The sequence below is a fragment of the Barbatula barbatula genome (genome assembly GCF_947034865.1).
Source record: "Barbatula barbatula genome assembly, chromosome: 19".
Classification (NCBI taxonomy): Eukaryota; Metazoa; Chordata; class Actinopteri; order Cypriniformes; family Nemacheilidae; genus Barbatula; species Barbatula barbatula.
In genome coordinates this window covers 15332720-15351484 of record NC_136782.1, presented here as the reverse complement: position 1 = coordinate 15351484, position 18765 = coordinate 15332720, and the positions used below count along the sequence as shown (strand labels likewise).

The 18765-nt window shown below is 41.5% G+C and overlaps 1 protein-coding gene across 3 annotated transcripts; it reads left to right on the top strand.

Moving 5' to 3' along the window:
* The first annotated feature begins 177 nt into the window (after positions 1-177).
* Positions 178-18606, top strand: git1 (G protein-coupled receptor kinase interacting ArfGAP 1). Of its 3 annotated transcripts, XM_079482125.1 has the most exons (21): positions 379-655; positions 5439-5572; positions 5653-5765; positions 6025-6130; positions 6322-6408; positions 6642-6772; positions 7437-7531; positions 7626-7668; positions 8127-8153; positions 8878-8926; positions 9637-9709; positions 10233-10330; positions 11195-11306; positions 11464-11591; positions 12642-12794; positions 13130-13423; positions 14913-14987; positions 15077-15156; positions 15618-15782; positions 15919-15982; positions 16066-18604. In XM_079482125.1, the coding sequence occupies exons 1-21, from the start codon at positions 604-606 to the stop codon at positions 16279-16281; spliced, it is 2295 nt and encodes a 764-aa protein (XP_079338251.1). In that variant the 5' UTR covers positions 379-603; the 3' UTR covers positions 16282-18604. The 3 variants fall into 3 exon arrangements, with proteins under 3 accessions (XP_079338253.1, XP_079338252.1, XP_079338251.1); XM_079482127.1 differs by lacking the exon at positions 13130-13423 and having other exon boundaries at positions 178-655; positions 16066-18606; XM_079482126.1 differs by lacking the exon at positions 8127-8153 and having other exon boundaries at positions 197-655.
* Positions 18607-18765: the final 159 nt, after the last annotated feature.

Below are 18765 nucleotides of genomic sequence, written 5' to 3'. Positions count from 1 at the left end.
ATAAAGGACGTTTGAATAAATACAGAGTGCAGAATAAATGCAGTTGCAATAGAATTAAAAATAATTTATTAATTTCGGGGATTGTATTTATATAAACGTATACAATAGAATTCGTCTACATTAGTGGTTAACTGCATGATCCCTCGCTCAATCTGCCCCCGCCTGTGCACTAATGACGAGAGGGGAAAGATAGAAAGAGAGGAGAGACAGACGTCAGAGAGCGAGGCTGTGCAGCCTGCCATATGAAATTGTATAGGGCAGAGGATGTAAATAAACCGCGTTTCATACTTTCGTACTCCCACTCCCTCTTTGTCCAATACAGACACAGGGCTTGGATAATGGTTGGGGGGGAAATATACGTTTGTTTTCAGCTCGGGCACTCGAAATGAAATGAATTGAAATAAGCTGCTAAAGGGCCTTCTGGAAAAAGACACAGCGAAAAGGAAGAAGAGTGAGGGGTGAGGACCGGGAGCGCTGGAGAGCTCGTCGCCGGCTTCCGGACATTCGGGGCGGCATTAAAATCGCGGACACGTCGCTGCTGGGACAAAAAAACAAGTGCAAATATTGGGCCGTAATATCCGAGCCTTGGATTTTGTTTCTGCGATGTCCAGGAAAGTGCAAAGAAGCGAGGTGTGCGCCGACTGCAGTGCACCAGGTAAGGCTGAGATTTATGGATTTGAGGCGCTGTTGTGAGCCATTGCCGTGTGGGACTCTGGTAAACGCGGCGGCAGGCGGTCGAATGGGAAGCCGCGTTCGCGCCCAGCTGCTTGGTCAGACGAATCAGGAAAATCCCCGAAAATCAAGGCTCTTACTGGGGCCTACTGAATCTTCTCGCTCAAACCCACTTTTAATCCGATGGTGCATTCGTCCTCCGTTAGAAAGACGACAGTGAATGTATATCCCATAATACATAGCCATAGACGTGTTTTCAAAATCATTCTGGAATGTGAATTTATTGCAGCCTAGCTAACATAACGTTAGCTCAACTTTTTGAGTTGCGTTAGTTGAAACGAGCTCTCCGAGTCGCTATCATTTAACAGCACTATAACATGCATTCATGAACAAACACCTCTGTGATCATAATATACGTAAAACTACATAGTTCAGTTATAAGTACGTTGTTTACAATAAGAGCTAGAAACGGATTTAGTATCCAGAACCAGTACGTTAGCTTGGTTGCTAGTAGCCTGCAGATAGACGTCTAACGGTAGATCGCTTGCCACAATTTATATACACAACAAACAAACACCGTTAACAAATAGTAACGTTAAATGCATTAGAGAGCTTTTCAGCCTAACACTACTTTTTTTCTCCTAATTGTAGTTAGTCTGAAATTGGTAAGAGACTAGTTAGCTTAGTTAGCAGGTTGACATGGCACAGCAAACTGACGTGCTCAATCTTTGCCTTAAGTCATTGTTTATGCACAGTTTAAATAACCGTTTGGGTGTAGATACTCTTTTTGTATTCTAATGAATGTTTCTAGAGATACAGCAGTGATACAGATGATATAAAATAGATCTTGGAGTTATTTAGTGTCTTGCTAAAATATACATGGTGTTTGTGGTCGGACACATTGAAGTTTGAGAAGTCAAGGGGGTTATCTTGTTGGTTCTTTATGAACTGTGACTGTCCTACTTTGTTGGACCTTAAATGACTTCTTCACATAGAATTACTGTAAACGTCTGCTCCTGTAAAATATTATAAAATGATGTGGGAAGTCTAATTTCACAATGTAGGACCGCCATCTGAGCATCAACTATTTCTACCGATAATATATTGGCCTGTGTTAGATGTGCATGGCTTAGTTTGAACCGAATGCAAAATTTGCAAAAGATAAGGATTTGGTTTGGATGTGTAATTCATCTGGTCTGGTCCCGTCACATGTGTGTTTCCTTCGACAAGGTGTATTAGTTTAATATGGCTTCAGGAAGACTGATGTCAACACTACACTTATCTTTAAACAGAAAAGAAACATGTTCCTGTACAAACAGGAATTTCGAATAGAACCCAGTGTCTTTTTTTACTAATTTGGCCTCTGGTTCCAGTTGTTTCTCAGGCATTTGTCCCCAAATGCATCATGTAATAATATTAAACCAAATTCACAACACCCCAAAAGATAAAATCACGCATTTCGGCAACACACAGTACATAAAACATTTTTTTTTAATGCCACTCAGATGCGCCATCCAAACCCACCCTTGGCCTTGCCCGACCATCCCCATGGGGTGACCAAGAGATGGGACATGGTGCATGACAGCTGCTCCCTTATCCACAGCTGCTCTCTGTTCGGGAATGTATGTGTATATGACTATCATCTCCTGGCTTTACCCAGCATCTTTTTATTGTGACAATTCCTTTCTTGTTGACCTGCCTGGCTACCTGCAGTCTTGCTCTAAGCTTGTCACCACTGCCCCTTGCTGACTGCACCATATCTGTGCGCCTGTCTTTCAGCTATTCAGCAGTAGCGTCCTCGTGTGCACGTGTCCTTTGTCGGCCTGTCCTGATACTGGGAGAGCTTGTCATTATCATGGTGGACATGTTAGAGGAATGTAGATAATGGTGAGTGTGTTGGAAGGGAAGGATATGATGACTGAGAGAGGTGGAGAGGAGGAGGAGGGGCGGTGCGCAGAGGGGTGGAAGCATTCTGGTAAATGAGCTATGGGAATGAATGAACATGTGGAAGATCGTCAATTGCAGGGCCATAGAGGTCTTAATGGCGCAATATGTGCAGTGTATTTGAGCGCATGTTTACGTGTCATTTTTGGCACAGAAGGGTTTGAGATGTTCCACTAACGGTTTTGGGCACTTATGAGAAGGATGAGTGTTATTTACGTAGGTGGAAGTGTAGTGTGATATTCCCTCACAGTTGCTGAGTTTAATTCTTGTGAGAAGTTGCTTTGTTTTCCTAATTGTGGACTGCAGTCTAAGTCACCAGGGCTCTACGGTAACTTATTTTTTTAAGAGCACAGTCCAAAATGCTTCATTGTAATTGGATGGGCAAACATTCTAGGGGTTTGCATTGTTTTTCAGGAAGCACACACCTATAAAGTAGTGTGGGGGGAGAGGGCGGAACAACAACACATGCGCACACAACACATTGGCAAGAAATGATATATCCAGCGAACAAACAACACAGCTGAACTTCGCGGACATAGTGCTCTCTCTCTCCTGCATACAAGTGAAAGTGACTTGTGCGCATGTTCCTTCTGCTCTCCATGGTTGATGCGTGGGCGTACCAAGTGCTTTGCCGGTAGAATTGTCCAATAAGAACTAAGAAACGTTGTTGCATAACGATTTTTCATGTTGGAAAAAAACTTTCCGAAACACTGGGGACTGTATCGAGCACAGAAATACCACGTTCTTAACTTCATCTGTAAAAAATCATTTGTATGTGTTCCTAAATCTTTTTTCATTCAGATCACAAGTTAGTTTAAAAAAAAGTTTACACGCATGTTATGCTCGGCTAACATCACCATATTAAAATGTTTCAAAACTGGTGAACCACAAAATGATTAATGTATTACCTTTATAACTTCGGAGCGGTGGTTCTATAATATACAATAGTTATACCTTATATATTGTTTCTGTAATAACTCATTGGGAATATTTTTCATATATAGTGGGCGGTCCATATTGGCTACTCCACTTTTTGTCTCCAGCTCTGGTTCCCTAACTGTCGCCATACATGACAAATGCCACAGGTTCATTGGTTTACGTGTTTTTGTGCCCGGACACTGGATGCACGCTCAAGCGCCGTGAGCGTGGATGATGCATGCATTTCATACTGAGCCAAATAAATCCAAAATAACTGCAAAGAAACTTTGTATAGAGCTTGTCAATCGACATCACGGCGTGTTGCATGCTGGGGTGGCGCCGCCATCATTTCAACAAATGCCAGACCTTCACCTGTGGGGAGAAAGAGTTAGTATTTTATTTATCATTTGTCTGTATTCACAGAAGAGATGGGTTTAAGTCGTTTTTTGAAGGTTGTGAGAGATTTGGATGACCGGACTGAGTCAGGAAGAATGTTCCACCAGGAAGGAGTTGTTAAGGAGAATGAGCGGGAAAGCGATTTACTGCCCTTTTGAGAAGGCAGTACTAGACGCCGTTGGTTTGCTGAACGTAGGGTTCTTGATGGGGTGTAGGAGAGTGTGAAAGTATGCCGGCACAGATCCAGTGATAGTCCTGTATGCAAGCATTAGGGACTTGAATCTGATACAGGTTTCTATGGTATTTTGTTTTATATTCAAGTTATATATTGGCTATACAACACTTGTCTGGGTAGAAAAAGCAACATGATTTTGAGCACATTCACACCCAGCTTTATATTCTCAGAATGCACCACGTGAAACATGGATTCTGTCTTCCGAATCCAACATGGATTCTTGTTTTCCAAAATGCACAAGGCATTGTAAAGTAAGCCAATGAAATGGGAAACACACGACCCTTCGCGATCGTGTTCACGGCAGGGATAGTAGCCTACTTCTGCAGAACACAAAATTGAATATTTAGAAGAATGCCCTATTGACTTCCATTGTATTGAACCAAAACCACCGTGACATTTCTCAAAATATCTTCTTTTGTTGCAAAGAACACAAAGCAGTTTTTTTCATCAGTGCATGCTGTTTAATTGTCGGCTATAAGAAAAGCTTGTTATGAAAGATTACAGGCAAAAACATAATTTGCGAGTTGTTTTAATTTTGGATCAGAGGAGCATTTCTGTCACATTGTTACTTAGTCACCTTTATGTTTACTTAAATGTCACCTTAACCCTGACTACACTTGTCCTTTGTCGATGTTGTGGACCTTGAGTTCAGAAGCCGTAGAAAAAGGATTTGAGGAGAGGCCGTTGCCTCGGATAACCTCATTCTGCAAGGTTCAGTATGCTGTGGTTTATGCAAAGCGGTATGTTTTACATGCTTAGACAGCTAGTGCAGATTTGTACTTGGCCTGTCAGTATTTTCTTTGTCCTCACCACAAAAAAGGCAAAGTGATAAATTATTTAAATGTAATGTATCAGATATAAATGCATTTATATATTGTTTTATATACTAACAATGACTTCATGTCAAACCGAACCTATTTGACTTTTCATTTCATCAGCTGTTCCTCATTTTGGACCCGGGCATTTGGGTCATTCTTTCCTGTTAAGTGCTGGAATGATCATACATTGGTGGGATCAGGACATACTGTACCAGGAATGCACATCATGGTTGTTTTATATCTGCATAATGATGAACTGTTGCTTTAATAATAGAGGATGTGGATAAATCTACATGTCCAAGAACCAAAACCACCTTTGTGGTCAATCTAAACAAAACAAACCCTTCACATCCTGCCATATGTGCGTCTTCAGCGCGTTAAAAAAGAAAAACTAGTTTCGCGAGGTTTTTTAGATGTTTTCTCTAACGAAGTCTGTCCTGTGACTGTGTTTTCAGACCCAGGCTGGAGCAGTATAAACCGAGGGGTTTTGATCTGTGATGAGTGCTGTTCTGTACATCGGAGTCTCGGCCGTCACATCTCCATTGTTAAACACCTTCGGCACAGCGGTTGGCCTCCATCTTTACTGCAGGTAGCTTACAAAAGCCTAACATTCACAATCTCTGCTGCTTTTCTCAAAATCACAGCTCTATAAGTGTGCGTTTGTCTCAGATGGTACAGACTCTGGCCAGTAATGGCGCTAACTCAATCTGGGAACACTCGCTGCTGGATCCAGCGCAGGTTCAGAGTGGGCGGAGGAAACCAAACCCTCAAGACAAAGTCCAGTAAGTCGTCTGATCAACCATTCATGCTTCATACCAGAATGTCATAAACACAAAAGGCTGGGACTATACGTTTTATTTTTTTGGTTTGTGCCGTATATAATTTCCATTTGTTTGAGAAGCTCAATGTAATAGCAGACCAAAGCTTCAAGCTAGAATATTGCATTAAAGCAAAATAGTGCTTATATTTGATTACGCCTCTCATCTCGTTTCAAATTGATTGTTTTTGATGTTGACTTTAGTGCTGTTTGTCACCCCATAGTCCCACTAAGTCCGAGTTCATTCGTGCCAAGTACCAGATGTTAGCCTTTGTACACAAGCTGCCCTGCCGCGACGATGACGGGGTCACCACCAAGGACCTCAGCAAGGTACATCGCTCTCTCTATCTCAGACGTCCCTCTCTGTCTCATTCCATCTCCCCTTAAAATGACAGCCCGCTAGTGAATAAATGTGGCCTCTGTGCTACTGAGCAGCCCTAATGAGAAGATTCACAGGAGGTCTGCCATCATTCTCTGTCTTTCACGTGCACATACTCACTCTCTCTTGTTCTTGCCCGCAGCAACTGCACTCAAGTGTGCGAACGGGAAGTCTAGAGACGTGTTTACGACTGCTGTCTCTGGGAGCACAAGCAAACTTCTTTCACCCGGTAAGATCAGTCTCGCACAAATCTTCTTAACTGAAAACTAACAGACAGGTCTCACGATTATTAGATTGTGAGGTGTTGATGTTATGTTGTTCTTTGGTTGTCATTATACTTTGTCGTTGACTAGTTTATACTATTAGATTTGTTTGTATAATTTTGATATCAGAGTGATGTGCAGTGCGAACGGGTTCTGTGTTTAAGCTTTGGTGGTCACACATCTGACCTCTCCTCCACAGGAAAAGGGTACGACCCCTCTGCATGTGGCAGCTAAGGCGGGGCAGGTTCTACAGGCCGAGCTGCTGGTGGTGTACGGGGCGGATCCAGGGGCTCCGGATATCAATGGCCGCACACCTATAGATTACGCTCGGTACATGCACACCAAGGTTTCTTGACTGTCAGATGTTAATATAGTATCAACAAATCCATTGAGGCCAGGCCTGGGTATCACCAACTTACCTATTCGTGTCAATGTTTGCCATTTAAATGGTAGAAATATTCACCATAAATGAATATGTGACCCTGGACAACAAAACCAGTCTTATGGGTCAATTTTTCGAAATTGAGATTTTTACATCAACTGAAAGCTGAATGGTTAGGCTTTTTATTGTTATATGGGTTGTTAAGATGGGACAATATCTGGTGGAGATACAAGAGTGTAAATCTCTGGAAGTAAAGGGAGCAAAAAATCTAAATATTGAGAAAATCGCCTTTGAAGTTGTTAATCCGAGGCACTGTAGCAGGCCATCCACTCACAAAAATAAAGTTTTTATATATTTTGGGTTGAAAATTTACAAAATATCTTTATGGAACATGATCTTTAATTAATAACCTAATGATTTTGGCATAAAAGAAAAATCTATAATTTTGACCCACACAATGTATTTTAGGCTTTTACTAAAAATGTTCCTGTGCTACTTAAGACCCAGGGTCACATGCTACAATAATGTAACGTATCAGTGCGTGTGAATTGAATTTTGGAAATTTGGGGTGAAGCGCAGTTGTGTGTTTCATGTGCGAACATGCTCTTGCAGGCAAGCAGGTCATGTGGAACTCGCCGAGCGATTGGTGGAGTGTCAGTATGAGCTCACAGACAGACTGGCTTTCTACCTGTGTGGACGTCGCCCAGGTGAGTTTAGAGTTTTAGAAACACAATGTAAAAGCATTTATAGTGACTGTTATATTTTCAGACAAGGACTATAAGCATTATTGATTTTTTGCAGATCACAAGAATGGACATTATATTATTCCTCAGATGGCAGACAGGTACATTGTATGTTAGCATCTATGTGTGAATAAAGGTATTTTGCAATGTCTCATTTCCGATGATTACATGTGTATGTCTATATTCAAAATGTTTTAAGTAATGTTTTCTATGCTATGCATGATATTCTCCATGATAAGTCTTCAGTGCTGCCCGCACTGGGTAGACTCTATATACTGTATACTTGGCAGCCCGTGTATCTGAGCGCACTGGCCAGCAGGTTGCGCCACGTGGTCTGCCTGTTTGCATTAGGATGGCAGACAGTGCCGTCGCAAATTACTCTATGCTGCCATAAAAGCACCACAGCTGAATGAAACCAATCTCTGACTTTAGTGACCTACCTGATAGGAGTGTTGATATGGGGACTGTCCCTTTTCTTTCTCTGTCTGTCTCCTGTTCACTTCTCGACCTCGCTCACTCGTTCTCTGTTCTCTCCATCTCGCTGCGCTTTTGGAGACAGAGCTCGCCCTAAGTGCCCGACGCAGAGGTATCTCTCTCTTTCTTTTCATCGCCCTCTCTATAAACCCTGCTCAATGTCTTTCATATGGGTGTGGGTGTTTGAAGGGGTGAGGCAGGGGTTGGAAAACACATGTACGTTAGGAAGACAAAAGAGTCCAATTTTGCGCGACTCTAAATCTGATTTTTCTAGGAAATTATATATTTTTTGTTTGACCATTTGTTAACCATAATTCATTATTATTAACTTTCAGTGTTCGGTTTATTTTTATGTGACCAGTGGCAAGTTTACTTCTTACATGTTTAATTGAGTTATTTAGTAATATTTTGTTGTAATATTTTTGTATTTATTCATTTGTTTTGTAAAAGAATTATATTTTGTAATTTTTCGTAAAATATTTTGTTTCAAATATTAAAAATCACATTATGGAGGTAAATGGAATTTCATGTTGATTTTAATCTATTTGTAATTGCTGTATGCTACATGGCGTAATTGACCATGACTGGTGTTTATGCTCATTTTAAGTGCACACACCGTTACTATTTACAGTTAGTCTGGCCATTCTGTATGACTGCAGCACATCAGTGTTTTCCTGACTCATCTCTTCCGACTGCCCACATTCCTCCCCTTCCACCACATTTATCCATCCATTCATCCACCTATCCATTCACACCTCCCTGCTTTTCCCTCCTCATCTTTCTCTGTCCGCATGTCTCCGGCATCCTTTTACTCCTGTGTCTTTGTCTCCGTGTAGCCTGGACCTCTCTGAACTGGCCAAGGCAGCCAAGAAGAAGCTTCAGGCGGTGAGTAATGCACGTCGTGGCCCTAAATTTGCTCGAGTTTTCAAGTTGTATCACGTAACAATACAATAGCTTTTGACTTTAGAAGTAAATGACAGTACATTTTGTCAGTCTCTTGGTTTTTCTTTGTGGTGTTGTGCTATGCTCCGCCCACAGTAAAAGGGATAGTTCACCCAAAAATGAAAGTTCGACTGTAATTGAATCACCCTCTTGTCATTTCAAATCTGTTTGGGTTTATGCAGAACAGAAAAGATATTAAGAATCTTGGTAACAACGGTGATTCTTTTGTGTTCTGCAGAAGAAAAAAAAGTCATACTGGTTTGAAATGACAGGAGGGTGAGTACACGATGACAGAATTATCATTTTTGGGTGAACTATCACTTTAATTTTCATCGATTCTTTGGTTTACATAGTTGCATGTTTATGTCACATACACTGTGTTTGTGTCGCATTTTGCAGTGTTTTTCACTTTAAGGTTAGACCGACAAATTTATTCGCTTAACACGTTACGTGCTTAAGAATTCATTATATAATTTCAGCAGATGCTCTCAGTGTTGGAAACAATTCCCTTAGCTTGCTCACAATCTGCTTATGTCGCCGCACTGTTGTGCTTTTGTTTGTCTGTTCCCTTCTGTTTGGTTGACATTTGTTCGCAAATGTTTTGTTGTGCTGCGAATTTAACATCACATACCGATGTTTGTGTGTGGAAACAGTTAAATAACCGCTTGTTCGAAGAGCTGGCTATGGATGTGTACGATGAAGTGGACCGTAGAGAGAACGATGCAGGTAAGATTCAACTCTCCTCCCGGTTGTTCCTTCTTTGCTCCTTCCTTCCTTTCACTTCTGTCTAGCTCTTCCATAATGCATTAAAGGAATGGTCCGGAGATGTGGGGACAGTTGTAGCTGTGTCTCAGGAGACAGTGATCAGTGTTGTATAAACACTGACTATAGAAGGACTTTAGCAGGCAGCTTATGCAGAAGGGAGGGAGAGAAGGGAGCGAGAGCGAGGGAGTGCCGCAGGAATTCTCTCCTCCTCTCCCTCTCTCTGCTTTCTCGTTCTTGGTCATAGAGGCAGACGAGGTAGCGTGCCCGGGTGCCAGACCAAGGCTCTGTTGGTAAGCGGGACCGTGTGCGAGACAGGGTTGAACACACATGCACACTCAAACTGCATATAGTTAGCGATCACTATAGATGGAAAACATTAAAGTCTGTACAAGGGTGAAGATGGGAGACACATTCTCAGAATCTATAGTTTTGTTGTGCGTATTATCATCGTGTTTGTTACATGACTTTTTTCTGTTTCTCTCAGTGTGGCTGACCACTCAGAACCACAGTACGCTCGTGACGGAACGGAGCGCTGTCCCCTTTCTACCCGTCAACCCTGAATATTCAGCAACACGCAACCAGGTAACACACAAAACACACAAAGAGTATTAGCCCAGCACATGAAAGGTATCTGTCCGTCAGGCACAGATGTGACCCATACACAAGGGGCACACACATAAGAACACAAGGAGAGAAGAGATGATATCTGGACTGGAGTAGAGAGGATGAAAGCACAATGCTAAAAATAGAGTTTGTGGCCGTACAGATGACTACCGTTCAGGTCTGGCTAGCAAAACCAACACATATGTTTTCCAGCTGCGCAGACGGGCAACCACTCCCTTCCCCTCAGCCTTTCCACTGGCATCTTCGCTTGACCCGCTGCTTTAAATAGTTATTTTATACTGCAAGACCGCTTATACTGCCATTACTCAGGGCATGTTTCCTGCGGATTGATTGGACGGACTGAGAGTTTCCTGCTCTTGCGTATAAATGAGGGTTTGAAAAATGGAAAGTGAGAGAGAGATGATGGGAGGAGGAACACATACACGTCCAGTGGTCAAGAGTAGTTTACATTGCCACATCACCAGTGCACACTGCAGTAGGCAGAATTTTCCAGTCTTTAAAATGTCCCGGTCGCTCTCTGCCAAGCCGGACTGTTTTGTAATAAAGTTTGTGACAGAGCAACAAAATGCTCGTAAACGTTTTTTGTAGTTTTTAAATCCAGAGCAAAATACATAGGAGTCAGCATAGGAAAATGCAACCATCGGTTGATTCAGTTGTTATTTACATGTTGTCAAATCAATGAAGCAGTAGTCTAATATGCATAACATTACACAGCTCAAACAAAAATTTCATTTTACAGAAAACACATTTTAAATCTGAAAGTGTTCATTTTACTTCCGGATCATGAATATCTAATTCTAATTGTTTGTTTTTGGTTTATAGGGACGGCAGAAATTGGCCCGTTTTAACGCACGTGAATTTGCCACCCTCATCATCGACATCCTTAGTGACGCCAAGCGACGGCAGCATGGTAAAGGCCTTACAAGCCCTACAGGTTAGGCACACACGCATTACTTTTTAAAAGAGACATTTTAAGATGATTTTATGAATAGATCTTCGAGAGAGTGGAATATAATAGAGAGTGGAATATAAAGACTGTTGATGCAGTTGAGTGTCTGACTAACTAGATGTGGTGTTTGTTTGTTTGTCAGACCTTCTGGATCTGAGCCAGACAGACGATGACCAACATGATTATGACAGCGTAGCTTCAGATGAAGACACAGACAGCGAGCTGACTGCACAGAATAATAACAACACACAGCGCAACAACCGGGCCAAGGTGAGCACGACTAAACCTTTTTTCTCTCGTTTCTCTTAATCAACATTAGTAGGTGTTTTTAATGTGAAAATTTGATGTCGTATTCATTTAGATTATTCTGAAATTAATCATTATTCTTTTTTGATGAAGCAACATGGATGATTAGCAAAACATTTAAAAGAGATCATGTCGATTTTTGGGAGAGGTTGAAACTCTTTGTCTGTAGGTTTCGTCTTTCTAGTTCATTTTGAGGGTTCTTTTGCCAGTCCAGCAACTTTGTGTTTACAGTAGGACAGAAGCCAGTTGTCATGTCCCAGCATGCACTGGTGTACAAGGAACAGCCCTGCCTCATTCTTAAAGAATGACATCACCCCCCGTTTAAGGGCTGTGATCAGTGGGGGCTATTGTTCTGCAGCTGAACACAGGAAGTTGTGTCTGAGCATGCTCAGTCTACATACAGGTAGTGGGAGAGCAGAAAATAGCTCTTCTTCACTGTACGGCTGCTAAAGTAGAATTGTGCTGTATGTCAAATTTCACAATTTTTACAGTCTTTTCTTTTAATTCTTTGTAATAGCTTCTATTACACCATCAAACAGTTGTAAATGTGCTTTCACATTATGTCTATTTAAATATACATTAACGTTGCAATATGTAATATTTTTGCATCAGAATATCCATATTACTATATATTTTTATATTTTGTTCATTGTTTCCATAAATGACTTGTATCCAAAGTAAAATTAGCAATTTTTAAGGTCTAGTGTGTAATTTATTTGGAGTATCTATTGACAGAAATGCAATATAATATACATAACTATGTATTGTATTAAGAGATGTATTACATTTGCGCATTTGACAGACGCGTCTATCCATTGTGACTTACATTGCATTATACACCTTACATAATGAAGAGTTGTTTTATTGGCTAACTTGGCATTCGCCACGTTATTTCTACAGTAGCCCTAACCAAGGTCTTTAACCAAGGTTGTCAAACTACACCTTTGTTCAAAATAAATAATTTTGCCTTTAACAGCAGAGTGAGGTTTGATGTGTTTTGTGTCTGTGCATCAGAGCATGGATTCGTCGGACCTGTCAGATGGACCCATCACACTACAGGAGTATCTGGAGGTGAAGAAAGCCCTGGCTTCCTCAGAAGCCAAAGTTCAACAGCTCATGAAGGTCAACAACAACCTGAGCGAGGAGTTACGGAGGCTTCAGAAAGAGGTACACCGCCCCCCGTTTCCTCTTGTGTTGAACTATGTGCTTGTTTTGAAATGTTTCACATGGATAGACGAAAGACTAATGTAATGGAGTTTGACACAGCCCACTTTTACAAACTGACCAATCAGAGCAAGCAGAGAGCTGTATTATGTAACTGCCATAATCCATATACCATCCACCGGGAATCCACCCTCCTTGAATATCCAACCTTAAACTTTCAGTCCATCAGAATGCCCCTTTTTATCCCCCCAGCATGATGTAAAGTTCCCCTTTGAGGCTGTTGTGATTTTAGTTATGTGTTTGTGGACGTGTGTGTGACCCCCCCTCCATCCCTGTAGATCACCCGGATGCAGACGGAGAACAGCGTGCTGCGGGGGGCCCAGGCTGGGACCGGGGGCTCCCTTCCCGGGGGTGTCGCCCCAGGACTATGGCCCGGCGGGGTGAGGGGTACGGGAAGCTGCGGTGGGGGAGGAGGGGGAGGGAGAGACTCCAGCCTGAGCGTCCCCTCCTCCGCCCCCCTCCGCAGGGACAGGCAAGCTTATTCTATGTTCGAGCCTGTGGGCAACACCCCCAGAGCTCTCACCCCAGCCCTGGACCCCCTGACCGGCCGCCTGCAGCCTCTCAGCCCCACCGTAAGTGTGAGCATTAGCGTCCGACTTGACCTTTTATGAAACTTCCTTTTCCTGTCGGGCTCTTCTTCCTGTGCTAACCTGAGTCCAGATTGGTGTGATGCTTCTGCCTGTAGCACTCTGCTTTGAAGTCTGTTTGTCACTCACTCACACTCGCTGCTCTTTATCGCCACCTTATGGCCGGACAGAACACGACATGCTCTGATAACACTTCCTGTATAGTTGGTGTAACAAAAGCAAGTGAATTGCCTACATTGATGGCATTTTTAGCAATATGAAGGTTTTGTTTTGATATTAATAAGTTGAATATATGGAATGTGTCAAAGGAACAGTTCCTCCAAAAATTTAAATACTGAAAATTAATTCCCCCTGAAGTTGTCACAACACTTAACAGTTCTGGAGCACCATTGAATACCATAATAGTTGTATTTCTTACTATGAAAGTCAACAGTGCCCCAGTACTGTTCGCTTCCAAACATTCTTCCAAATATCTTGTTGAATAAATGATGACAGAATTTTTGTTTTTGGGTGAAGTATCCCTTTAAGTAGTGGTCTAAATGGGGTCGTCATGTGATGTTAAAATCCAAAAGGTGCATTTGTGACAAACAAATTTGTGTAGACGGTGGAAACGGCTATCTGCCTTGTCACGAAGCTCATCCTCCAAAGCGGATTTTAGAGTAAATATTAGTGCTCCAAGTGCCCAAAAATGCATCCTAGGTAGGCAGCTCACTTGATTGTGTATTGATACAATAATACACCATTATTGTATGTCTTTTCCACTGTAGGTTGATTGAAGTGGCATGAATTGCATTTTATCATTTTGGAAATGGTGATGTGCCAAGACAGCTTGTCTTTGACATGTCTGGAATGTTCAGAGATTAGATTTTGGGGGGATCGGTTACCTGCTTAATGTAACTTCACTCAGTGGAAATGCATGAAATCATTTTCTTATAGGAAGTAAACTGTCGCTGTAGATAATGCAATGTTAATTTTTGTATTGCCTTAAAACAAGATATTGTCCTCTGTGGACAATTATGTGGATGTCGAATTTTTTTATTTGCTTTAATTGCTTTTGCAATTATGCAAATATGTAATGTTTTGGTTATGCAATCCTGTTTTTGGGTCATTGCTGACAGTGTGGTGTTTTCTGTATTTTATTAGCACAGGGGAATGTATGTGGGATGTACCTTGGTGCTTGCTTTTTTAACCACGCTCTTCTTTTTCCCTATTTCTATTTTTAGATGTTCATTAGTTTAGAGAGAAGAGATTTTATTAGTTTTCACGAGTTTAGCTGTAAGCTTCCCGTTCGGCTGCTGCAATATCTGAAACTTCTCCACCAAGTTACTTCCGTTCAGCAGAATAATACGATTTTGCTGCTGATTTCCTTTCATCTAACAGTGCTTAAATGTCTATCAAGGCTTGTCTCTTTTCTTAAATTTCCTGCTCGGCTGTCCGTTCGGTTTTGCTTCATCTTAATTCTGCTCGTGTTCAGGTGCGAAAGGCTCCTGCAGGACCCACCCCTTACGGAGGGCCGCACCTGTCCGCCTCCACCGAAGGACGATACAATGTGAGTGGCAGTATTCTTGTATATCTGCCCACAGTATGTGAGTATGCAGGAGCCGTGATGTCTAACAGACATGCGTTTGTCTTATCCAGCCTTCAAAATCCTTCGAGAAGTACGGGAGTGGCACAGACAGCGACTATGACAACTCTCAAACGTATGACGTCTCTCTTGGGTGAGTGTTTGTCAGTGTTCCATTCTTCACAATGAACTTGAGCTTTTATTTAGAATGTTTAACTCAATCGCTGTACTATGTTAATTCAATTCAATTTTATTTATATAGCGCCTTTCACAATTTGCATTGTTCCAAAGCAGCTTTACAGGGGAAAAACGAAAAACCCAAGAAAGGGTAAAACACACTACATGGTGTGTTATATAATAAATCCGATTATTCTGGTAAATAATATCTAATGTCAGCATCTCCTGGTGGTTTATTTAGCATATTTGCTTTAAGTGAATGCTTGGCTGAAAAGATGCGTCTTTAATCTAGATTTAAATTGGGCGAGTGTGTCTGATCCTCGACTAATATCAGGAAGGCTATTCCAGAGTTTAGGTGCTACGTATGAGAAAGCTCGAGAAAGCTTAAGTGTTTTGATTGTAGCTTTATGTGTTTAACGATGCTTGTATTTGTGGTAGGGTGGGCCGCAGCAGTGAGGAGGACAGCAGGGGGGATGTGGACGAGGCTGATTGTGATCCCGACCCCACGCTGCCCTGCACCGAAGACGTCATCATGAAGACCGAGCAGGTCACCAAGAACATTCAAGAGCTTCTGAGAGCTGCACAGGAGTTTAAACACGACAGGTATGGCAAGCCAACCAGCTGTCTATAATGCAATTTAACAAAACATGATAGCAAAACCAAATTCATTTTGAAACGTATTCCTTTTGCCAGCCAATCAGATGAATGACATCTGAAACTAACACAGCTTTGTTTGCAGTTTTGTCCCATGCTCGGAGAAGATCCACTTAGCTGTGACAGAAATGGCCTCTCTCTTCCCAAAGGTAAAAAACTTAGCATTTAAAACTGCTTAAAAAGTTCCCTGTCCAGAAGCACTAAATCTCACTCTACTGTCTCTGTTCTTCAGAGGCCTGCACTGGATGCTGTTCGCTCCTCTTTGAAGCTGCTGGGTGCCAGCGCCTCACGTCTGCAGGTTGAGTGTCGTAAAGCAGCACCCTCGGACTCTTCAACCAGCACAGTGGACTACCAGCTACTGACCCAGCAGGTCATCCAGTGCGCTTATGACATCGCCAAAGCTGCCAAGCAGCTGGTGACCATCACCACCAGGGAGAAAAAACAGTGACCCACCCAGCGCATCGGGGTCCTCCGGGTAGGGGATATTTGACTAAATGAGTGTGTGGAGAAACCGACAGCTGCGATTGGTGGTCAAGACAGTGAAATGAGGGAGAAAAGGATGAAGGTCGGATGAACAGGAACAAGAATGGTTTAATAAAAATTGAGAATTAAGAGGAGTTATGGGAACAGACAGCGAGAGAAGACACCAAGACGTAGAGATTTTGGAAATGGAGCGATTTTCTTTTTTGTTACACTCCTGTTAATCTTTCGTCTGTATTTCAGGAGGATTTCTCTCTTCTACACATCAAATATGACAATACTGACTCGACTTTCTCTTACAGTCCCACAATTCAGTGCTGTTTGAGTTATTTGTCTGTTTTTTTTGTCAATACACAAGCACTCTTAAACTCATTTAGAGAACCCGAAACTTTCCTCCTGTTTCGTTTTCTTCTCTTTTGAACAATTTTGTTTTTCAGTGCCGCTCCATTGGCCTGTTTCTCTTGGGACAAATATACTGACGAAACAAAACAAAAAAACACTGGAGTTATTTTAATGATTGTGTTTTGTATTATTGTTACAATTATCAATGTTTTCATTTGATTTTGGTTGAATTTGTTTGGTAATCTATTCTTTTTAAGTGAGAATCACACGGAGCTTCAAGAACAGAAATGGGGGAAGAACACCTGTGAAAATGAACACTCCTGTTTGCAAAAGTGTTCACTCAGTGTTGGATGTATACTAATGTTTTTGTCGAAATACTAGCCAAAGGAGCAGAGGGGAGTGATAACACTACAGTTACGAATCCCTCTATTTTCTTCGAGCACAAAGACAGCGGTCAGGGTTGATGTACTGGAAACGCTCGCCGGGTCAGCGGGCGAGATCGAATCTCACCCTGGCAGTGAGACACAGCCACGGCTCCTCATCTCATCTCAATCCCTACATTTGTGGGTTTGTTATCAGTACAATGCAAATGTGTCAGCACAATCGCCACATTCTTTTCCTTATTTGTTCGGGAAACAAAGACCACATTTCTAAGAAATCTACATTTTCTGCACGTATACTTCATTAACTTTATTCTAATGGCCTTCTTCATCAGCTTAGCAGATTTTTGTTGGACTTCCAGGGCCTTTTTTTCCCCAGAGTATCCATGCCTATTAATTCATGCTTAATAATATTATTTTGTTGTGTGTTTTTTTTTTTATCGGAAAGCATGTTATTAATTGTTTATTAATGTAAGAAGACCGTTATTATGTTCTATAAGCTACAAGCATGTGAATGTTGAAGATGACCAGTGTCAGCGTTCTCATCACTAACATTTCAGAGACAGCGAGTCGCATTAGTGAAGATGTCCGACTGGTGTTTCAGGACCAGTGATGTGGAATCAGTGACAGAATGAGCATCACCCCCTTTGATGTTGATAAGAAAGGAGTTGTAACTGGAGCTTCCACAACGTACGCACACATTTCTTCAACGTGAGGCTCGATGTGTGTTCAAGTATTTGTTGTGCAGTTACGTTGCATTTTAGATTTCATGCTATGAGCCTTAAACCCGCCCATCTCCCCAGCCTTTTTATTTAAGCCATTTATTTTGCTCTCGTCTTTTCTGTATCATTAACATTTTTCTATATGGGGAATGGGATGTTATCATCCCGGAAACGTTTCAAAACGATTGTCTGAAAATCTGTGTTTATTGCCTTTGCACATCTGCTAGACTGACTCTAGAATTTTTGCTGTTTCTTTATAACACAGTAATTATGTGAATGACTTCTCTCTCTTCCACACTAGAAGCACATGGTGAGTAGAAGCATATTTTATGCAGTAAGTAGTGGTATATTTTTCCAGATTTTGTTTTCCACTAAATATGGTCACGAGGTGGTAGTTGACTTCAAGATTTGATATTGGGAGAATGACCTTAGGCCATTTTTAAATAAGCACTACATTCAGAAAGATACTTTAGCTAAGACATGGGCTCATTGCACACATACACTACTCGTCTAACTCTAAATCTTGTTTTGGAGTGAATTGTAAATGTTGATTCTGCTGCAAAGGCAGACGTTTCCCACACAATGCACCGGTGAATTTATTTGTTTTATGCACACATACAGGAACGCCCTTCTGTGAATCAGTCATGCTAGTTGCACTGTACTTGTTATGACTGTTCTGTATCACACAACTCTTACATGAGAGATTGATGATGGGAGAAATTTGTTTAGCAGATGCTACTTGTAAAAGTGAAATAGAAATTAAATAAAAGACTAAGCCAAACCATTTAAATCATCTTAAAGACTTATAAGCTGTACATTTGTAATAAATAAATGAAAAAGTTAATTGTTTTGTGTTGTTGTTTTATGCATTTGGTGCTGTTTTTAAGAGTGACTCAGTTTTATTAGTCTGTGGACTTACTATGCGTCAGACTATTTCCATAACTCACATAAGCTTATATTGAGTTGTGTACTATCTCCATTGCATTTTACAGGGATTACTTACTAGAC